This window comes from Lichenostomus cassidix, chromosome 12, assembly GCF_008360975.1.
Source record: "Lichenostomus cassidix isolate B80296 chromosome 12, HeHo_3.0, whole genome shotgun sequence".
Taxonomy (NCBI): domain Eukaryota; kingdom Metazoa; phylum Chordata; class Aves; order Passeriformes; family Meliphagidae; genus Lichenostomus; species Lichenostomus cassidix.
Window position 1 is genome coordinate 452,560 of NC_139493.1, and position 17,841 is coordinate 470,400.

Consider the following 17,841-nt stretch of genomic DNA (forward strand, 5'->3'; position numbering starts at 1 on the left):
TTGCAAGCAGTGCTGTAAGTTTTGAGAGCTTTTAATTTACTATTATTTTGTACTCTGCATATATGTTACAGTACAGCTAACTCTTGTTTTCAGTATCAAACATTCAAGCTTTTGCAGTTTTCTATACTCCTGGCCTCAGAAATCATGAACCTCTTAAATGAACAACTTAGCCCCACTGTGGCAAGGAAAAGCTGAAAAATGAAATATTGTTGTAGCTATACGATCAAAAGACAGAAAAAATAAACAAAAATATCCAAAGTGTATTTAAAATATGACAACTCAAAGACTGCCTTGGGATGAGCTGTTTTATGAGTAGTACCATTTCGTTTATGGGGTTTTCCCCTCCCTTTTCCCTGCTCACTGTCCCTCTGACACACACCAAAATGCTTTCATGGGAACATGAATGGAACATCTCTGAAAGTGATGTAAGATGAGATTCAAATAGTGTTGCAAAGAACTAGATAAAAGTAGGAAGAAAACACTTCTTTCCCTTGGGTACTAGAAAAACTTGTTAAACCATTTGAACTATTGTCTCCAGGGAAACTAGAGGAAAGAACACATCCAACTGTGTGTATGGCTTCAGTCCTGCTCTGAATGTTACAGGTAATGCAGGGTCTTACTGGGAAACTGGGATCAACTGAAAAGAGACTGGAACAATCCTGTATATTCCTGCTGTTCAGCCTTGTGTTAGAGCCAGCAGGGGCTTCTCCAATCTTTTATTCTGATCCAAAGGAGCACTCCAGAACAGAAAAGTACACTCTAATAAGAAACACAATAAATCACAGACCCCACCCAACTCAGAAAAGCCCAGAACATGTGTGCCATGTACAGACTGTTAAACCCAACACCTAATACCAACTGTTACAGGAAAAGCTGCAGCCAAGCAGGCCAGCTTTCTGCCAGGGTGTGGCAGAGCTGCCAAGCTAACTGCAATGCACAGCCTCAGAGACATCAGCAGGAAATTTCCTCTTGGGTAGGGTAAGGAGCAGAGTACAACAGCCTCCAACCCTCAGGTTCCCTAGGCACTGGCCCAGGTCTGCTCCTGAGGCCTGCACGGGCTCACCTTCCCCTCAGAGATCTGTGAGAGGTGGTGAGCAGAACTGGCCATGTAGCCCTGTTTGTGCCCAGACCCTGCCAGAAGCTGTGCTGATAATTCATGAGAGCCACAACACAGCTTGCAGCAATGGGCTGGGCAGGTTGTACAGTTCAAAGTGCCTGCTTACTGACCAACCACAACAACTGTAGGAGTTATCACAGTATAAACACACTGGGGAGCTACCTGACAGAATTACAGTCAGAAAGCTAACATGCATTTCCATTTTTATGTCAAAGATCAATTTCTTACTTCAAATATGTAAGAAAACCAAGTTTATAAATAGGGAGACATTCCATACTTAGAAAATGCATTGAGATTCTCAGTTTCACAGCTGTTCTCTGAATGTACAACTGGAAAGAAACATATGAACAGAAATAACCTGCTGTAATCAATCTCCTACCAATCTGCTTCTAGCCTGAGCAGGACCACCTTGCTAGGGCGACAACTCATGTATCTCTAAAACTACGCTGCTTTGAACTCTCTGCGCACATTCACACAAGTGCACATTCCGTTGAGATGTGGAGGAACAGAACAAAGGCAAAGAAATGTTATCTTTCTCTAACCTGCCACTAAGCATGGCCCAGCTTGTGGCTGTGTGAGCCAGTACACCTCCCATTGGTCCCAAGAAGACACAGGCAGCTCTAAGGGCCAATGCTCCCTGAAAAGGCCTCCTACTACAACCTGGACTACAGCACTGCAAGGGGAAAAGACAGGACTTAAAGCATCTACCTCCTGTGAACCCTGTAGAGGCTGCTGGAGAAGTAGCTGTGGAGGACAAGGGTGTCCCAAAACTATGATCTGGTCTGTGTGGCTGAGATCAGCCAGGCAAGAATCCCATGACAAAGGCAAATAAGGCATTTGAGGTACAATGAGAGTAAATACATGTCAGACCCACAGCGGATACAACATGGCTTGGTATGTGGAAAGGTAAGAGGCAGAAAAACCCCCGAGCATTTACACATCATCTTTCCACCAACGTCATGTTTGTCAGGTCCCCAGGTGGTGCTGGAAACCCTCACGTGTAAACCCGCCATGGTCTGTGACCCACAGGCACATTGAGGCTATATGTGAAAGGGAAATTCCATCAAAACAAATTGCTCAAACAAAACTGATGACACTTACAACCATTAGTCTGGGCTAAATGAATCCTTGGTGTAATTTGCTTTCTAATACAATGCAAATTACTTCGTATGAATATTTCCCATATAACTGCCCTGATCTTACAGGATCCCTATGGTTTGCAATATATGTAACGAAGAAACAAACTGAACCATCAGAACGTGGCACACCTCCAGGTGCTGTTCAGCCTTTGGGCTTTGACTTACTATCACCAACATTACTGAGTTTATGTTTCAAGCCTTTAAACGGAGGCATCAGTTCTTGGCGTGTTTCCTGGTGACTCTTCGCCGCTCAGACTCAGAGGTTTGCTACTGAGGAGTCTGAAGTGAGTAATCATGTTATTCCAGAATTTTGTTCCTCAGTGCTTCATTCCTCTCCAGAGAAAGTCGTTGAAGATCCTTCCATATATCAGGATGATCCTCCAGATCTTCATATAACGACTGAACAATGTCCAGTTTCCTGTAGTCCACTGGACTGACCAAACTGCGCACAACCTGCAGACATCTCTCTTTCAGGGTGAACACTGTGGTTAAACACAAACACAACACAACCTTGTCACGAGGGCTCTCAGCTGTTGCTCAAATGCCAATGATGCTGCTCTGAGCACGTGAACACAGCCTGCAGCAGTGTCACCCATGACAGGCTGGGCTCACCAGAGAGGAAAGGGACATGGTTCCTGCCATGAGGCACCAAGGAAAGCCTTCAGAGACCCCTATAAAGGAGAGGTCTGATGCTAGCTCTATCCAACACAACAGCTCTACCTCACCCTCTCTTCCAGTATCTGAGCAGGTTTACTTTCACGAGGATCTGATTTCTCACTAATCCTCACAGGTTCGAAGAGACCAAGTTCAGAATTCCCTAGGGCTCCTGTCCCTTACCTGGCAGCGTGATGTCAGCTTGGGTCACGTTGGGGGCTGCCATGAAGAGCTCTTGCTGATTGACGAGCAGCCCATCGTTGGTCCCTGCGTCCCGGAACAGCCAGAGGTGCCCTGGGAGGGAACAAGGTGGGAATGCACCAATTATGGCATTTATTAAAAAGTGGCTTTGAGGGGCATCTGCTCACAACGGACCGAGCTACTGTCCAGCTCAGCTCACTGTGCACAGGCCACTACCACGGTGCTGGTCACTGGTACGAATGGGGAGAGGAAAGGAAAAAGGGAAAAAGAAGAAAATAAAAAAGGAAGGAAAATGAAAGGAAAAAGGGGAAGAGGCAAAAAGAAAGGAAAAGGAAAGGAAAAAGGGGAAAAGGAAATTGGAAAAGAAGAGGGGAGAAGAAAGAGGAAAAGAAAAAGAAATGGAGAGAGAAATGGGGACAAGGAAGGGAAAGACAAAAGTCGAAGGAAAAAGGGAAGAGAAAGGAAAAATGGGGGGGAAGGGAAAAGGGCAAAAGGGTAAATTCCACCACCACCATTTCACCCAGCCGGGCCCCGCGACGCCCCGTCCCGTCCCGTCCCGTCCCGCCGCACCCACCCCGGTAGCTGCGCATGACGCGGCCGGTGCGCGGCTGCAGGACCGGGTAGCAGCGCGGCTGGCCCTCGAAGTCCAGCCAGACGGGCAGCACGCAGCGGGGGCTGTGGTTGTTGAAGACGACCTCAGAGAGTTCGTGCGTCTTGACAGAACGCAGGACGGGCTCAGCCCCGCCCGGACCTCCGGGACCTGCCGGGCCCGGCGGCGACATCTCAGCCCCGCTGCCGCCCCGGCCCGGCCGGGCACCGCGCAGGCGCCATGGCGCGGCACCGCCTCGGCCTGCCCTCCGCACCGCCCCCTGGCGCCTGCGCGCGGCGCGGCAGGGCGGGGCTGCCGTGAGGGGAGCCCGGGAGGCGGGAATGGCGCTGGCGCTCTCCGGGACTCGCCAAGTCCTTTTAACGGATAGACGGATAACAGCTAAGGCGTTTGGCACACAAGTCGTCACTCAGAGTCGTGAACTCTCTGTCAACTCTTTGTCCTGTGTTATCGCCCGCCAGCCCCAGTTCACAGCTCTTGTGACTAAGGTGCTGGGCTCACCGGAGCTGCCACAAACACCAATTTTTCCTCAGCCAGCAACAGTTAAGCTGTCAATTCCCTCCTCTCCCTATATCTCAATGCCAAAACAACAATCCTTTATCCTTCAGCTGCAGATTACCAAACACTATATTATCTTTTTCACACACACATGAAAACTGTACAATTTGAGAAAAATTAACTAAATATTGGGAAGAAATCCTTCCCTGGCAGGTTGGGGAGGCCCTGGCACAGGGTGCCCAGAGAAGCTGTGCTGCCCCTGAATCCCTGGAAGTGTCCAAGGCTGGCTGGACAGGGCTTGGAGCAGCCTGGGACAGTGGAAGGTGTCCCTGCCATGGCAGCGGTGGAACTGCATTATCTACAAGGTCCATTCCAACCCTCCACCCTGGACAGTGATGAAGTGTGTGAAGACAGTGTAAGCATATTTTTCTCCACAGTGACAGCAAATTACAGTACTAAAAGCATAACAATACATTTTCCTTGTATGTCTCAGCACCTTTTACCAGCCTTTTCTTTTAGAATACTCAGCATTCTCCAACAATACTTAGAGGAGGGATCCTTTCCTAATTTCTGCCCCTCTAGTAGCCTGTGAGGGAGAAGTGTATAAATTGGTAAAGAATGATGCAAGAGAAACCATCACCCATCAGTTACATTTTGTCGCTGTTGAGCCGCTAGCAGAGTAAGAAAACCTGGGTTCAAAAGATGGCATCCAGAAGAAAATTTTATTATTTAATTCCATCTTATATAGACTTTTCAAAGGTCACCCAGCTTGGTCAGTTCGAAGCCTCCCCCTAGGCCTGACTGGCCAGGCCTGAACTGTCCATATCCGAGAAACTGTTTTTAATAACATCCAAACTTTATCTTTGTTTATAAAACACAGGAAAAAATTCTCATGGGAAAGACCTGTGCTAGCCACAACATTTTCCCAATATAACTAGAGGTGTAAGAACTGCTGGGCATGCTTGTGCAAAAGGAGTCACTTCCCCCATGCTCCTTCTATGAGAAGAAAATAGTAAATTCCCATCATAGAACATAGTTCAGATCCTGATACCAGAAAGAAGCTGTGAGCAGCACTACGGGAGTACATGGCATATATAAACAGTGAGGCTGCCTTAACTGAAAAAAAGCTGCTATTCCTCAGTGTCTCATGAGAATCTTCCATAAAAACAGAAATGCAAGCTTTAACAGCAACTGCTTCAAACTGCACAACTCAGAGCACAGATTAACACTTTTAAGAGAGCAGAGCTATACAGACATCACTGTACATCAACTCCTTCCTGCATTCTTCAATATGGACATGAACCAGAAAAAGAACACAATTAAGACTCCTCTTTATGCAAAACTTCTAAAACTTTAATACTTGTTAATTCACCTCTGAACAGTTACACATACTTAGCATGAACACACTGTAATGAAAATGGCAAACTGGCAATGTGTTTCCAGCCTCCGGCGAGCAAAGTAAGAGGCTTGAGAAATCATAGTATGGTCACACAAGAAAAAATATTTGCAACGGTATTTTTGTGAATACTGTGGCAGTGTTAACTATGGTAGTTAAAACACCTAAAAAATTCAAATTGCCACCTTGATGCATCCACGGTAGACACTGAAAACATGAACATTTTAATATAACTGCTAAAAGAATCCCTGCCCTCAAATAGTAACTACAGACTGTTTTCTAAGGCTCTCTGAGTTACCCCCTCACCCATGGCAGTGGAACACTAAAATATGGATTAGACATTTACTGGTAATTAGCACTAAAGTGAGGTAAGAGGCAAGAGAACCAGCAGCACAGCATACTGTTTGCCAACTCGAATTTGCTTATCAGACCACAAAAACCAGATACTGGTTTATTATTAGTTTATATTTGAGCAATGGTATAAATTAGAAAATTACATTAGAGATACTACCTCTGAACCCTTTAAGGTGACAGTCTCAGTAGTACTGTTAGTCATTTTAAGATACACCTTAGTAAATACAGTTTTACCCCCAGAATTGCCTCAACATGTTTTCTACTGTAAGCAGAAGAGATAAACGTTTAACTGAAAAATATAAGAGAAGATTCATGCCAAGGAAAGAATTACTAATTCCACTACTGAATTTAAGTTTGGGTGGCATGGAGGAGAGGTGATTTAAATAATAAGGTTTCATAACACAGAGTAGAACTGGCAGCTCTCAAGCTGATCCCTGGTTTAATATTTGTTTGACAATTTCTGCATAGGCTGTTTGGTTTTGGAACCAACAGACCTATCTATGCTCTCGGGTGTCTGCTTTATCAGATGGCTGTTCAACAAAGTCTGGAGGTGTCTCTTGTCTTCTTCCACAGTTTACCAGAAGGACCTTCTCTCTTCTGCTCTCTCCCAGGTGCGCCTCAGCAGATACACTGCAGCGTGGAGTCCCCCCACGTTCACCCACACCGTCTGAGCTCTGCGCCAGATGTGTCCCACACGTGACAAAGCCTGCAAGCCAAGAACAGCCGAAGAACGGTGTTAAGACAATAACACTACCTTTTATTATTCTATATCTATCTGACGGCAGCATCAAGGGACTTTCCAGGTACAAAACTGCATTTAAGTGTTATTAATTATTGCTCTCTGCATGGAGTATCTTTTGTAATGATGACAGCTTACAATTTTTCCCTCGATATATTTTCAAGTATAAATAATTTGATTTTCTCTCACAGAACAAACCTTGGCAAAGCATTTCTTGTCCTGGGTAAGCAGCACAGCTCTGCCTGTCCCTGGGGTGCAGATCCGGCCAATTTCCATCAGGCAAGCTGGGTAGAGATCCCAGTTCTTCTTCTTCGACCCTATCCTGCAAGATACATTCAGATCCCTGTTGCAATCACCGACATCAGTTCACTGCTCCCAGACACTGATCATCTGGTTCAGGACCACAGCTACCATTACTTTAAGCTTCATTTTTAACATAGAGTCTGTCACTCCTTCCCAGCCAGGCCCAGTTAAGTACCTAACCAGGGAGAAGCTCTGCCCTGGACCAGGAGAGCACATGCAGCTGCATCAGTCAGGCGCAGCACCTTTCCAGCGCATCTCACCTCTTGCCGAAGGGCATGTCTGTCACTACGATGTCCACAGAGCCAGTCCGCAGAGGCAGGCTGCAGATGTCCCACTGGATGATGTCCAAAGGAACACCCATGGCAGTGCTGCTGCAAGAGCAAAGGCAGTTACTTCAGACATGAGCCCTTGGGAGGTTTTTACACTGGGGAGGTCTAGAACGTTGGCCACAAAATAAACAGAAAGTATGAACCAGGCACTCAAATGCATCAATGCAAAGTGGATTTCTGTGGATACAACACTGCAGGAAAGGAAAATCCCTCATGCTCCTCTCACCTGTCCTTACTCTCGTTTTTCCTCAGTAAGGAGCAGATGTTGTTTGCTGCTCTCTTCACTGCCTGAGGGCTGTTATCCCCTGCAATGTGGTAGCAGTAGGGCCATTCTGCAGCTCCCTGGAGGGGAAATGATAATAAGCAACATTAGCATCAACATTGCTTGACTGAAAAAAACCCAGAATAATTTTTCAAACATGGCAGAATACAACAAAGCGACTGCAAGTGAATGGCAGGGGGTTTAGAATTCTTTAACAGATAGCTGTATTACACACATCTAAAGCTCAAAATACTTTTGGATTTAGTTTCTTCCTGCTATGTCCTAGGGAAGGAAAATGAGGTCATTTACAAAAAGTGTATTTGTATCTGTTCAAAAGTTTGTGAGATTGGAGCTTACTATTCAGTCATCACCAAGAAGACACACATATTATTCAGCTGCAGATACAGACAAGTTTAATTAAGTTTAAAAAATCAAGGAAGAATCACCTCTATTGGTATTGCACCTGTACCACACATGGGATCAACTATGATATCTGTGGGCTGGGGATCACAGAGTCTGAGGAACAGAAGAAAAGATATGGTGAGAAATGCCTTAAAAACCTGGATTTCTGCAAAAAACAGTAAGTGAACTATTTTAATCACTCTGATTCTGCCCTTCTAACAAAAAAAATTATGCAATTATTTTTTCCACTTGTTAATGACTATTTTATAACCAGCAATACAGTGTAATTCTTTCAAGAATGTGATACAGTATTTTGAAACTTGGCTAATACAGCAAATCTTTACTTTCCTTGGCTGGGAAACACCCACTGTTATTGCGAGGCACACAGTGTCAGCAACTATGGGGTTTTTTTATTTATTTTTCTTTAAGAATCAACAGAAATGGCTTCTGAGAACAGTGGGGGAGATAAAAGGTCTAATTGCTGAAAGCAAATGACTTGCTAACTGAGCATAACACAACATAACTGCTCTGACCTGAGCATGCCGTAAGCCAGAGTCGAACGCAGTGTTGTGGGTCCGAAGTGTGTGATATTCCTTCTGTGGAGACTCTCTTCAGTTAATGCAATACCCACCACAACTTCATTGTTGTGAATGTTCAGAAGAACCTAAAAAAAAAAACCTGAAGTGAATTTCAGGAGTAGCAGAAGCTTTCCATAGAATGCCTGATAAATATTTATGGGAATCTTAGATGGTAATTTAAAATCCAGGAATGACACATAAAAAAGCTTTTCTTCTTGGAAGCAAAGCAAAGCACCATTTTAATAGGACAGAATTCAGGAGAGCATTCACACACTCTCTCATTCACACTGACTCTATTGCACAACACTGCTCAAAGTGCTATAACCATTGCCCTGGCTTCTTAAAAGGTTTGTTTTCTAAGTTGGGGCAGAAGCCAGGTAAGTCTTGCAAGACACAGTGAAGCACCTACAAAGCAGCAATAAAAATCATCTTTGTGGTGGGGACTACATTAACTAGGAAGGTGACATCTCACTCCAGGGCAGTGGCCAGCCCTTCGTAAACCTCCAAGAAAAACTTAAGTCTTTCGGCCCCTCAAAAATGGTGGTCCCACACCACGGACAAGCGAGGGGTGCTGGTTGTATTTTCCCAGCCTCTGCTCCCCCCGACAGGAAACAAACACTGGACAGTTATTGTTAACTCTTTTTGTCTCCTTCACCCCAAAACCAGCTTCCATATGTAGCATCTCCTGGTAACTTAGACTGGTATTAAACAATGCATCAAGGAAAGATTTACTGAAGGTGAAAGCAAGGCAAGTGCTCGGACAGGAGCACACATATAATGTGCTAGGGAAATGAATGCTTCAGAGGAGGCCAATTTCGGTATTACCAGTTTTCAGTTCCAGAGTCTCTGGGAGGCAGATTGGGGATCTCTGAGCATTAGAATTAAGAACTAAAAATTTCCAACACACGCCATTATACCTCCACATCAAAATTAGTCATGTCAGCTTTCCACTGGAAGTGCTCTTGCACAGCTCCACCGAAGTCTCTCGCGGCCTCATTCGACGTGAAGCAGTGCTTCTCTCCAGCTCTGTTGCACGTCACTCGGAACCTCAGCACCTTTGCCTCTCCTTCACCTGTCTGACCATCACCAGCCTTGGTCTCACTCTCAGAACTCGCCTGCACTTCAGCTTTCACATCTGATTGCTCGTTATCTTCCTCCTCCTCCACCCCATTTCTGGATGCCACTCCTTGGGGTTTCTCTATATCCTGGCCACCAGCAGGTTCCACAGCCACAGTGTTTTGGTCACAGTCCTCCTGGTCATTAGTGTTATTTTGGTCTGCTCCTCCCTCTTCTCCACCATCCTTGATCTTCTCCCTGCTTGCAGGACTCTGCAGATTGTGTTTTTTGCGTTTTATCTTTTTCTTTTTCAAGCTGCTGTTCAACTCCCAAACTTTCAATGGATTGGTCCAGTGCAGCTTTTTAACCAAATCTTCCAAATCCTTTAGAGCATCTTCCTTTAACAGATAGAAAAAGTTTGGGTTCAAAGTAATTCCATCCCTTTAAAAGTTACCCTTTATTTTTATGTCTCTTAAAGTAGTTTATTAAACATTAACCCACTACATGTTTAAGCAAAACTTACAGGTTTTTGTCTGCTTTTTTGCCATAACTAAACAGAATTACACTGAAAATCACAAGACCCACAGGATTTCATCATTTATCTTGTAAAATAGATAACTAACGCTATATTAAGTGATCAAAGTGACACTTCACTGTCCTGTGTCAGTGACCTACAAACATAGCATCACCTCTTATCCCAGATTTTGCCAATGCACAGTATTTAACGGTAGACGTTATGTTAGACAACATGACCACACTCCCATTTACAAGCCAGAAAACGGGAACTGGTACAGTATCCCAAGATAAATGAAAAACTTGTTAAACAAATAGAATACGTTGATACTAGTCTTAAATTAAAAACCGCAAACAACACTTCAAACCCCAGAACTGACTGAGAAATGAAGAGTAACTCACCTTATTTTCTTTAAATTGATAGTCTTTGAACTCCTGAACAACAACAAATAAATTATCCACTGACCTCAGACGATGGACCTGGAAGAGATGAGAAGGCATGACGACACATTACTAGCCGTGTGCCGTGCGGACTGTTTACTGTCGTTAGAGTTTTGCCACCGTATGTAGAGGCTTCGGAGACCACGGGTTTCCACCTTTAGTCCCCACGGGGGTTACCAGTTTACGTCTTTGCACTGATTTAACGTTCCCATCTATCATTTCATCTCCCCTTCAAACCCCGGTAAAAGCGGACACAGCTGCTGCACCCAGGCCGTACCGGCGGCCTCCGACACCGAGGCGTTCCGCTCGGAGGGGCTGGGAGCCACCGAAGCGGCCGCGGGCACAGCGGGCACAGCGGCCGGCGGAGCGGGGCGGGCAGCCCGCACGGACCTGCGGCAGGCTCCGGGCCGGGACCTCGAAGTAGATTTTGCCCCGATCCTTGCTGATCCTGGAGGCCGAGCCCAGCTTCTCCTGCACCTCCTCGGCCGCAGTCTGCTCGAACCCCGTTGGCACGGTGGCGCCGATAACGGCCGCGAGCTCCGCGTCCTCCTGGGCTGGGGCTGAACCCGAACCCGGACCCAGCCCCGCGTCGCCGGCCGCCTCCGCTTCCGCCATGCCGGGCTGCCGGGTGAGGGCGGACGGCCGCCGACAGCCTCCGACCGACCACCCGGCTCACCCACAGCCGGCAGCCCCGCCGCGCCACGCGCCGCCGCCGCCCTCCCTTTCCGCTTCCGCGCCGTGCGGCACCGCCTCGCTGTCCGCGCGTCGCTGCTGGGCGCGGGCGGGAGGCGGCGCTGCGGACAGCGGGCAGCGGGCAGCTGGTGTCCGGCCACGGCTGGGGGATCGATGGGGGGCTCTGGGCGTGTTGCCACCCTCTAACACGGTCACTCGTTTTCCTCGAGTAGCGCTGGCGGGCCCGCGGGTCAGTGCCCGCTTCCAAGCCCAGTACTCCGGGAGTGTGGGTGACCCCGCGTCTCTCGGTCCCCGCAGCCCTCGGTCCCCGCAGCCCCTCGGGTCCCGGCGCTGAGCTCCTGAGCTGGGCTGCGGGGCTTCTGGCCCCCGAGTACCCACACAGCCGCCGCTGTTGTAACAACCCTTTTGCCGTGGGTGGCAAACCATGGAGGGGCATTTCTCTTTTCATTCCTTGTCGCTCGCTTTTCTCGGTGGTTGGGCTGTTTCCTTTAGCGTGTTGCCAGAACTAGAACCGTTTTTTTAAGAAAAATCTAGTTGCTAAACGTTTTCTTCAGGAGAGACAGGCCACTCTTATGTGCCATATCTGTCACTATGGCCAAGTGTGAGCTGCACGAAGCTGAAGAGGCACTACTTTCCCTCCTCGCTTCAGGTCCCAGAGTCTACATTTTCCCAACATTGCATTGATAAATGTAAACACAGCTTGTCACTGCAACTTCTGCCTCTGCAGGTGCATCATGTACTGTCAGCAGCACTGTTTGTGCTCATTTCCCCATGTGCATTCTGGTTCTGATGTCACATTTCATGTTGAACGGGAGGCCTGAGGCACTGATTCTGCCATTGAACCTTCTGAAGCATTGTTTTGCTTTTACATAAGAAGGATGAGGAAAGGTGTGGGTTGACTTGCGATTCAAGTCTGAAAATAAAGGATGAAAACTGGATTTTGGGTCATAAACATGCTGGAGAAAGTTTGTGAAATGGCTTCAAATTTAAAAATGAGCTAAAGCAGAGGTAGTCACAGATTTTGCCTAGCTTTATCCTGCTGCGTCTGTAGCAAGGCAGAACTTTGTGGTTCAAGCAGGACAACAAGCTCAGGTTCCTGAGCTACTTTCAATAGCAGAATTTTCAATATATTTTGGTGAAGTTGTTTGCCAGACATTTAAATGATTTCCATGTGTCTGGCCTAGCACCAGTAGCTCTGACCTTCCCAGCTGGCCTCACTGGAAGGTCAGAAGCAGGGATCAGCCCAGTCTGCTGCAGCTCTCGGAATCTGTCCAGGCACCACTTGCAGAACAGTTTCTGGTTGCTCAGCAGGTCCTGTAGCAGCTCTCCTACCTGTGTTTTGGGAGGAGAGAAAATATGACAAACTGTCTTCCAGACCAAACCAGAGCTGTGTTTTGTGTCCATTACAAACCCCTTCCCAGAGCCAAGGAACCGAACTGGCTCCCAGGATCAGCAGTGTTCAGTTAAAGTGAACCGGTGCCTGTTGGGCATGTCTGGGAGCCCCATTTACAGGGAATGGTGGTTCCTGATGAGCTGGCAGCATCGATTTCATGGCTGGCTTAGTGCACACCTGAGGACGAGCATTGCTGTCCACTTGTCTGGAAAGGTTAGTGCTCCAGGTCTGTCCATTTGGAAGGCATGCGTCAATGGCAGGCTGGATCCCAGAGGATGCTGAGTGTTTCTGCACTCTCACTCCTCAGGATTGTCACTGGAATGATGAAGATTAGCAATTGTCCAGCTAACCAAGGAATCCTAATATTATCCTGGAATCGTCATTATTTTCCTCACAATATTGGTACACAACTGCAGAGTATTTGCCATACACTTAACTTCTTAAAACCAGTAACTTATCCTGTAATTAGGACCAGACCAGGTTTCTCCAAGCCCTATCCAACCTGGCCTTGAATACTTCCAGGGATGCAGCAGCCACAGCTTCTCTGGGCAACCTGGTGGCCTCACCACCCTTACAGGAAAGAATTTCTTCCCAATATCTAATCTAGTTACCTAATTTTTCTCAAGCTTTACTATTTTCATGTGCGTAAGAGAAAGATAATACAGCATGGTGTTTGGGAATCTACAGCTGAAGGATAAAAGAATGTTATTTTGACACCCAGAGATTAGGAGAGGACTGAATTAGCTGCTTAACAGTTACTGGATGGGGAAGAATTACGCAGTGTTTGTGGCAGCTCTGGTGAGCCCACTGCCTTAGTCACAAGAGCTGTGAACTGAGGCTGGTGGGTGATAAGACATGACAAAGAGTTCACAACTCGTTGTGGCCCTGCAATCTGCATTGTTGTATTTTCTGTTACACCTGCTTAGCTCCTACCCAAGTCCCAAAGGCCACTGATGCTATAGAATATACAGCTTTGGGAAGCAACCATGGACACTGCTGAGCATCTTCAGAGTCTGCAGCTGTGTTTTACTAATGCCTTTGATCTGAAGCTAGGTTTTCCTAACAGCTCATTTATTAGTAAGCAAATTGAGGCTTTTGCATATTAACAGACTTGCCAAGTATCACTCAGGGGGCAGAACAGAGAGTAATGGAATTATAAAGTCTCTCCTCCACACCCAAAAAACTCCCCCTCTTATAAAGTCTATTTAATTATTCTCTAGGATGGAATGTACAAGATGCGTAGCGTATTGCAATATCAAAAGAGTTCATTTAATTTACCTCTGTTAACCTCTGTGTGACCCTGCTCTGGGGACTTGAGGATCCATCACTCCTCTTGCTGTTGGCCCAACATTTGTCGCATTAAACCACACATTCAGAGGATGCATTAACTGCTTGGCACTCCTGCTATTGCTGATATTTTGAGCTGAGAAAAAATAAGTTTCAGGCTCTTTTCTCTAGAACCAGGGTTCTGTGTTCCAAGCAGTGGCACATGAATGCTGTGACCTCTTTCCTTCTGAGTCAGCAGCAGAGTAAAAAGCACCTGTCAGTGAGATTGCCTGTACACAAGAGCTGCTGTTCAGACCTTTGTTCCTGGCTAGTCAGTTATTTGCAGCTAACCATTAGTCATTGCTGTGGGAGAATAAGCAGAATTATGGTAGTGCTTAATAGGCCACAGTGACATGTGAGGTGCTGTGTGTCTGGGTATGAATGTCACCATGTCCTGCACACAGCACCGTGTGCCATGCAGGGAGGCTGTGCTGGATTTACTGGGAAATCATGATTCCTTAAACAGCAGAAGCTTGGCAGAAATTGGAGTGACCTTTGTGCCAATAACTCTGTTGGGAACTTTCTTAGCCTGGTTGTAACCTGTATGGGCATTGCACCTGGGAACAGCTCAGCTGAATTGTGAGCTAATTTCTTCAAATATGTCCTGCAGAGAAGATTTAAATTATGTTACTGGATGGAAATCCTTCTGTTGAGAATATCTGAAAGAGGACTGGTGCACACACACACTTTAAAAAGACATTTTTGGGGAGCCTGGGGGTTTGGGATTTATTTAAAAAATCTGATCTACTAGTGAAAGTTCATTTCTATTTTAAACATGCTTTTAAAGTGAGAAGTCTGCACTGTCTTTTACCACGTGAAACAAACAGTTTGATCGCCTCCTTAAAGCCTATTCTGCACAAAAATGCACCTTTAGAATCCTATCCCTGTGCTTGGGATTTCAAAGTGCGAGAGCTGCTCAGAATGCCTGAGTTGAGGGAGTGTAGACAGGAATCTGTCTGGATGTGAGTCACTCTGGAAGGGGGTTTCCCTGCACCCAGCACCTCCTTCAGGCCTCAGGGCTTGCATGGTTCTCAAGGGGCTCATGGAAAATTGTACATGCTTCATACTGCTGCGAGTGCAGAGGCCTTCCTCTGCTAGGAAAAGGAGTAATCCTGGATAATGTGTCTGCTTACTGCTACACCTTCATTCTAAATAATTTTAAAAGGATGATGTCAGTAAGATGAAAGCTCAGATTTGATAATTAAGTTTCCATTCCAAACCTGCTGTCCCCAGCACAGTGTGATGAAGCACCACTGATCTGTATTAATTCTTCATGCAGTCACATACTCTTCTGGGCTAGAGACAACCCCCTGCATCTTCTGGTTCACATGTGAATTTCTGGGTATTACTGTGCTGTGATGAATGTTCTGTCTGAGCAGATATCTGACTGATTACTTAACAGATTCTGCAGCACTGGGTTTTTCAGAGGCTAAGGGGAGATGCCTTCTGAGTTAGACAGTGTTGAACTCAATCTGTGAAGTCAGCCATGGGGAATCCAGGCTTCACTTGAAACCCAGCTCTTTGGCATTAAATCACAGAGGTATTTTAAAATGAAACTGGGAATGTTGTGCAACTCCGCAGAGTCCAGAACAAACCCCAGGTTTAAATTTTCTCACTGTTTTTTCTGCAATTTAGTGATTTGTTTGTTCTATATCCATGACTACATGGCTGCTAGGAGCAGACTTTCTTCATCAAATGTGGCTCATATGAAATACTTGCAGCCATGACAATAATTGGAGGTGGGCCTTGGCAGTCATCTCTGCCATCTCTGCTTGCCAGGTGTCTTGTGTTCAAGGGCTGTGATAGCTTCCAGAGGACCAAGAGTATGTGGGTCCTGCATGGGGATGACAGTATTCAATCAATTAAGTCAGTTTGTATGTTATTTTGTGGGGTAAATCAGTAGGTGGAACTGAGCTTTAGGGAGGTGCTGGTTGTCCCAAATTCTTGGTTTTCCTTACCCGGCAATTTCACAGTGCTTTCATGTCATAGGACAGTGTGGAGGTGTCAGTCACTGTCTCTGCTGACCTGGTTCTTCTTTTTTGACCTGGATGCGCTGTGAACTGGAGCTGTTTTGGATGAGAAGTGACAGTTGAGGGAACAGGGAGCAGCATCCCATCCCCTTGTTCCAACCTGAACCACACTCATACAGCAAACCATTTGTGTATTAGTGGGATTCAGTTTAGCATGAAATATGTCAGAGCAATGATCTTGCAGTGTTGGTGCTGAGTTTTTGTAGCAGTTTCCAAGCATTTGCAGGAGTGTTTCATGCTGCTTACCCCTGGTCTTGCTCAATCTGATTATGAAACAGTGACCTTGTGGGTGGTTTGTTCAGGAAATGGGGCTCCCTCTGCGCTGGCCCAGCTCCCTGTGCATGCTGCAGCTTCCCCGTGAGGCTGCAGCAGGCTCTGGTGCTGCTGTCAGCTCAATTTCCTCCTCTTAAGCACGTGCCAAGGGCTAGATGCCAAACACTGGCAATGAAACAGCTCTTGGAAGAACCTAGAGGAGGAGTGCAAGAGGACACGGGAGGGATGCCAGGGCTGCAGAAACAGGAGACAGTAACTGCCTGGATGGTGCTTACAGGACCACAGCCTCTAGTTCTGGTTCCCTCAGTCCAGCAGGAGGGAAGGAGCTGTTAATGCTGGAAACCACTGTTAGCCTTTTGCTGTAAATATTTCTGGGCTATTTGCACATCTGCCTGGGGGAAAACTAGCCAAATCCCAGAGAGAAAGAAAAGGAGAAGATGAGCAAACATGAGATGAGCAGGTCGGTGGTACTGCACCGGCAAGTGCTGATCTGGAGCATGCTGGGAGATCCCACCGAGCCCAGGTCAGGCTGCCTGGGAACAGGAGGCTTGGGACTGCTTTGTAAAGAATGGGGGATCGAGGCCTTCAGCCAGAGACTGACTAGAGCTCTGCAAGTAGCTCTTTTTAAGTTGAGAGAGTGAAAGGATGGAAAAATAATATCCTGAATGCAGGTAAATCAGCATCTTGTGATAAGCTGAAATGTGGACTTATATCTACAATTTGGCTGGCATTTGATTTGTTGTATAGAAAGCTGGATTGCGAGCACTGGGGAAGCACGTGCTTCCTCTGAAACTATGCTGTGGTCCTTTGGACTAACAAAATTATGATTAAAACAACAGCAACTCAGGATTTTGCTCGCCTTTGACATTTGAGACTTTACCATGCTCTTGGATTATATTTTTCAGGATTTTTCACTGCAGTTTTGAGGCAGGGGAGCTTAATTAAAACCTGAAATGAAAAGTCACTCCAGCCTTTATTTCAAATGAAAATCCCCACAACGTGTTGCCTCTCACACAAGTACTGGCTGTGAGTTCCTGGGAGCAAGCAGGCTGTGTTGTTTGTATTACAGTTGAGGTTGCCAGTTAGATCTGACAGTGTTTTTCACTTATTCTGGGCACGTGGACAGCTGGCACAGTTCTGCTGAGTTCCTATTTTACACACGTGTTTCGCTCTGCTCCTCAAATCTGGGAGCTGCTGGATCCAACTGCATCCCTGCAATGCCAGTGCTTTGGAACAGAAGCCCCATAAAGCAGGGTCATGTCCTCACTGGAGAGAGGCTGTGAGAGCTGACAGGTATCACACCTCTGCAGAGCTGCACACCCCAGTGCCACAGCTCACGGTCACTGTTGCAGGGAGTCACGGTCACTGCTGTAGGGAGAGAGTCAAGGTCGCTGCCTTGTCTTCTGGCAGTGAAATGGATAAAAAGGCCCATCTGGCTCTTTGAGAAGGTGAAACCCCAAACATGTGGACTGTGCTTCTGCTTTGCCTTTGGAGATGACTGACTCAAGCTTTTGCTTGGTATTTTCAGCTCAGCGCC

The 17,841-nt window shown here is 46.6% G+C and overlaps 2 protein-coding genes across 3 annotated transcripts; both read right to left on the reverse strand.

Annotated features, from left to right (window-relative positions):
• Positions 1 to 662: 662 nt before the first annotated feature.
• VHL (von Hippel-Lindau tumor suppressor) lies at positions 663 to 3,963 on the reverse strand. The gene is made up of 3 exons (XM_085072212.1): positions 3,686 to 3,963; positions 3,094 to 3,204; positions 663 to 2,738 (listed from the first exon to the last, which is right to left on the reverse strand). Exons 1-3 carry the CDS (start codon positions 3,891 to 3,893, stop codon positions 2,554 to 2,556), a joined length of 504 nt encoding a protein of 167 aa, XP_084928338.1. The 5' UTR covers positions 3,894 to 3,963; the 3' UTR covers positions 663 to 2,553.
• Positions 3,964 to 5,547: 1,584 nt separating this feature from the next.
• THUMPD3 (THUMP domain 3 tRNA guanosine methyltransferase) lies at positions 5,548 to 11,326 on the reverse strand. 2 transcript variants are annotated; one of them, XM_085072211.1, is made up of 9 exons: positions 10,980 to 11,326; positions 10,551 to 10,628; positions 9,497 to 10,033; positions 8,535 to 8,665; positions 8,046 to 8,115; positions 7,564 to 7,679; positions 7,269 to 7,376; positions 6,904 to 7,027; positions 5,548 to 6,672 (listed from the first exon to the last, which is right to left on the reverse strand). In XM_085072211.1, the coding sequence occupies exons 1-9, from the start codon at positions 11,202 to 11,204 to the stop codon at positions 6,541 to 6,543; spliced, it is 1,521 nt and encodes a 506-aa protein (XP_084928337.1). In that variant the 5' UTR covers positions 11,205 to 11,326; the 3' UTR covers positions 5,548 to 6,540. The 2 variants fall into 2 exon arrangements, with proteins under 2 accessions (XP_084928337.1, XP_084928336.1); XM_085072210.1 differs by having other exon boundaries at positions 7,269 to 7,379; positions 10,980 to 11,325.
• Positions 11,327 to 17,841: the final 6,515 nt, after the last annotated feature.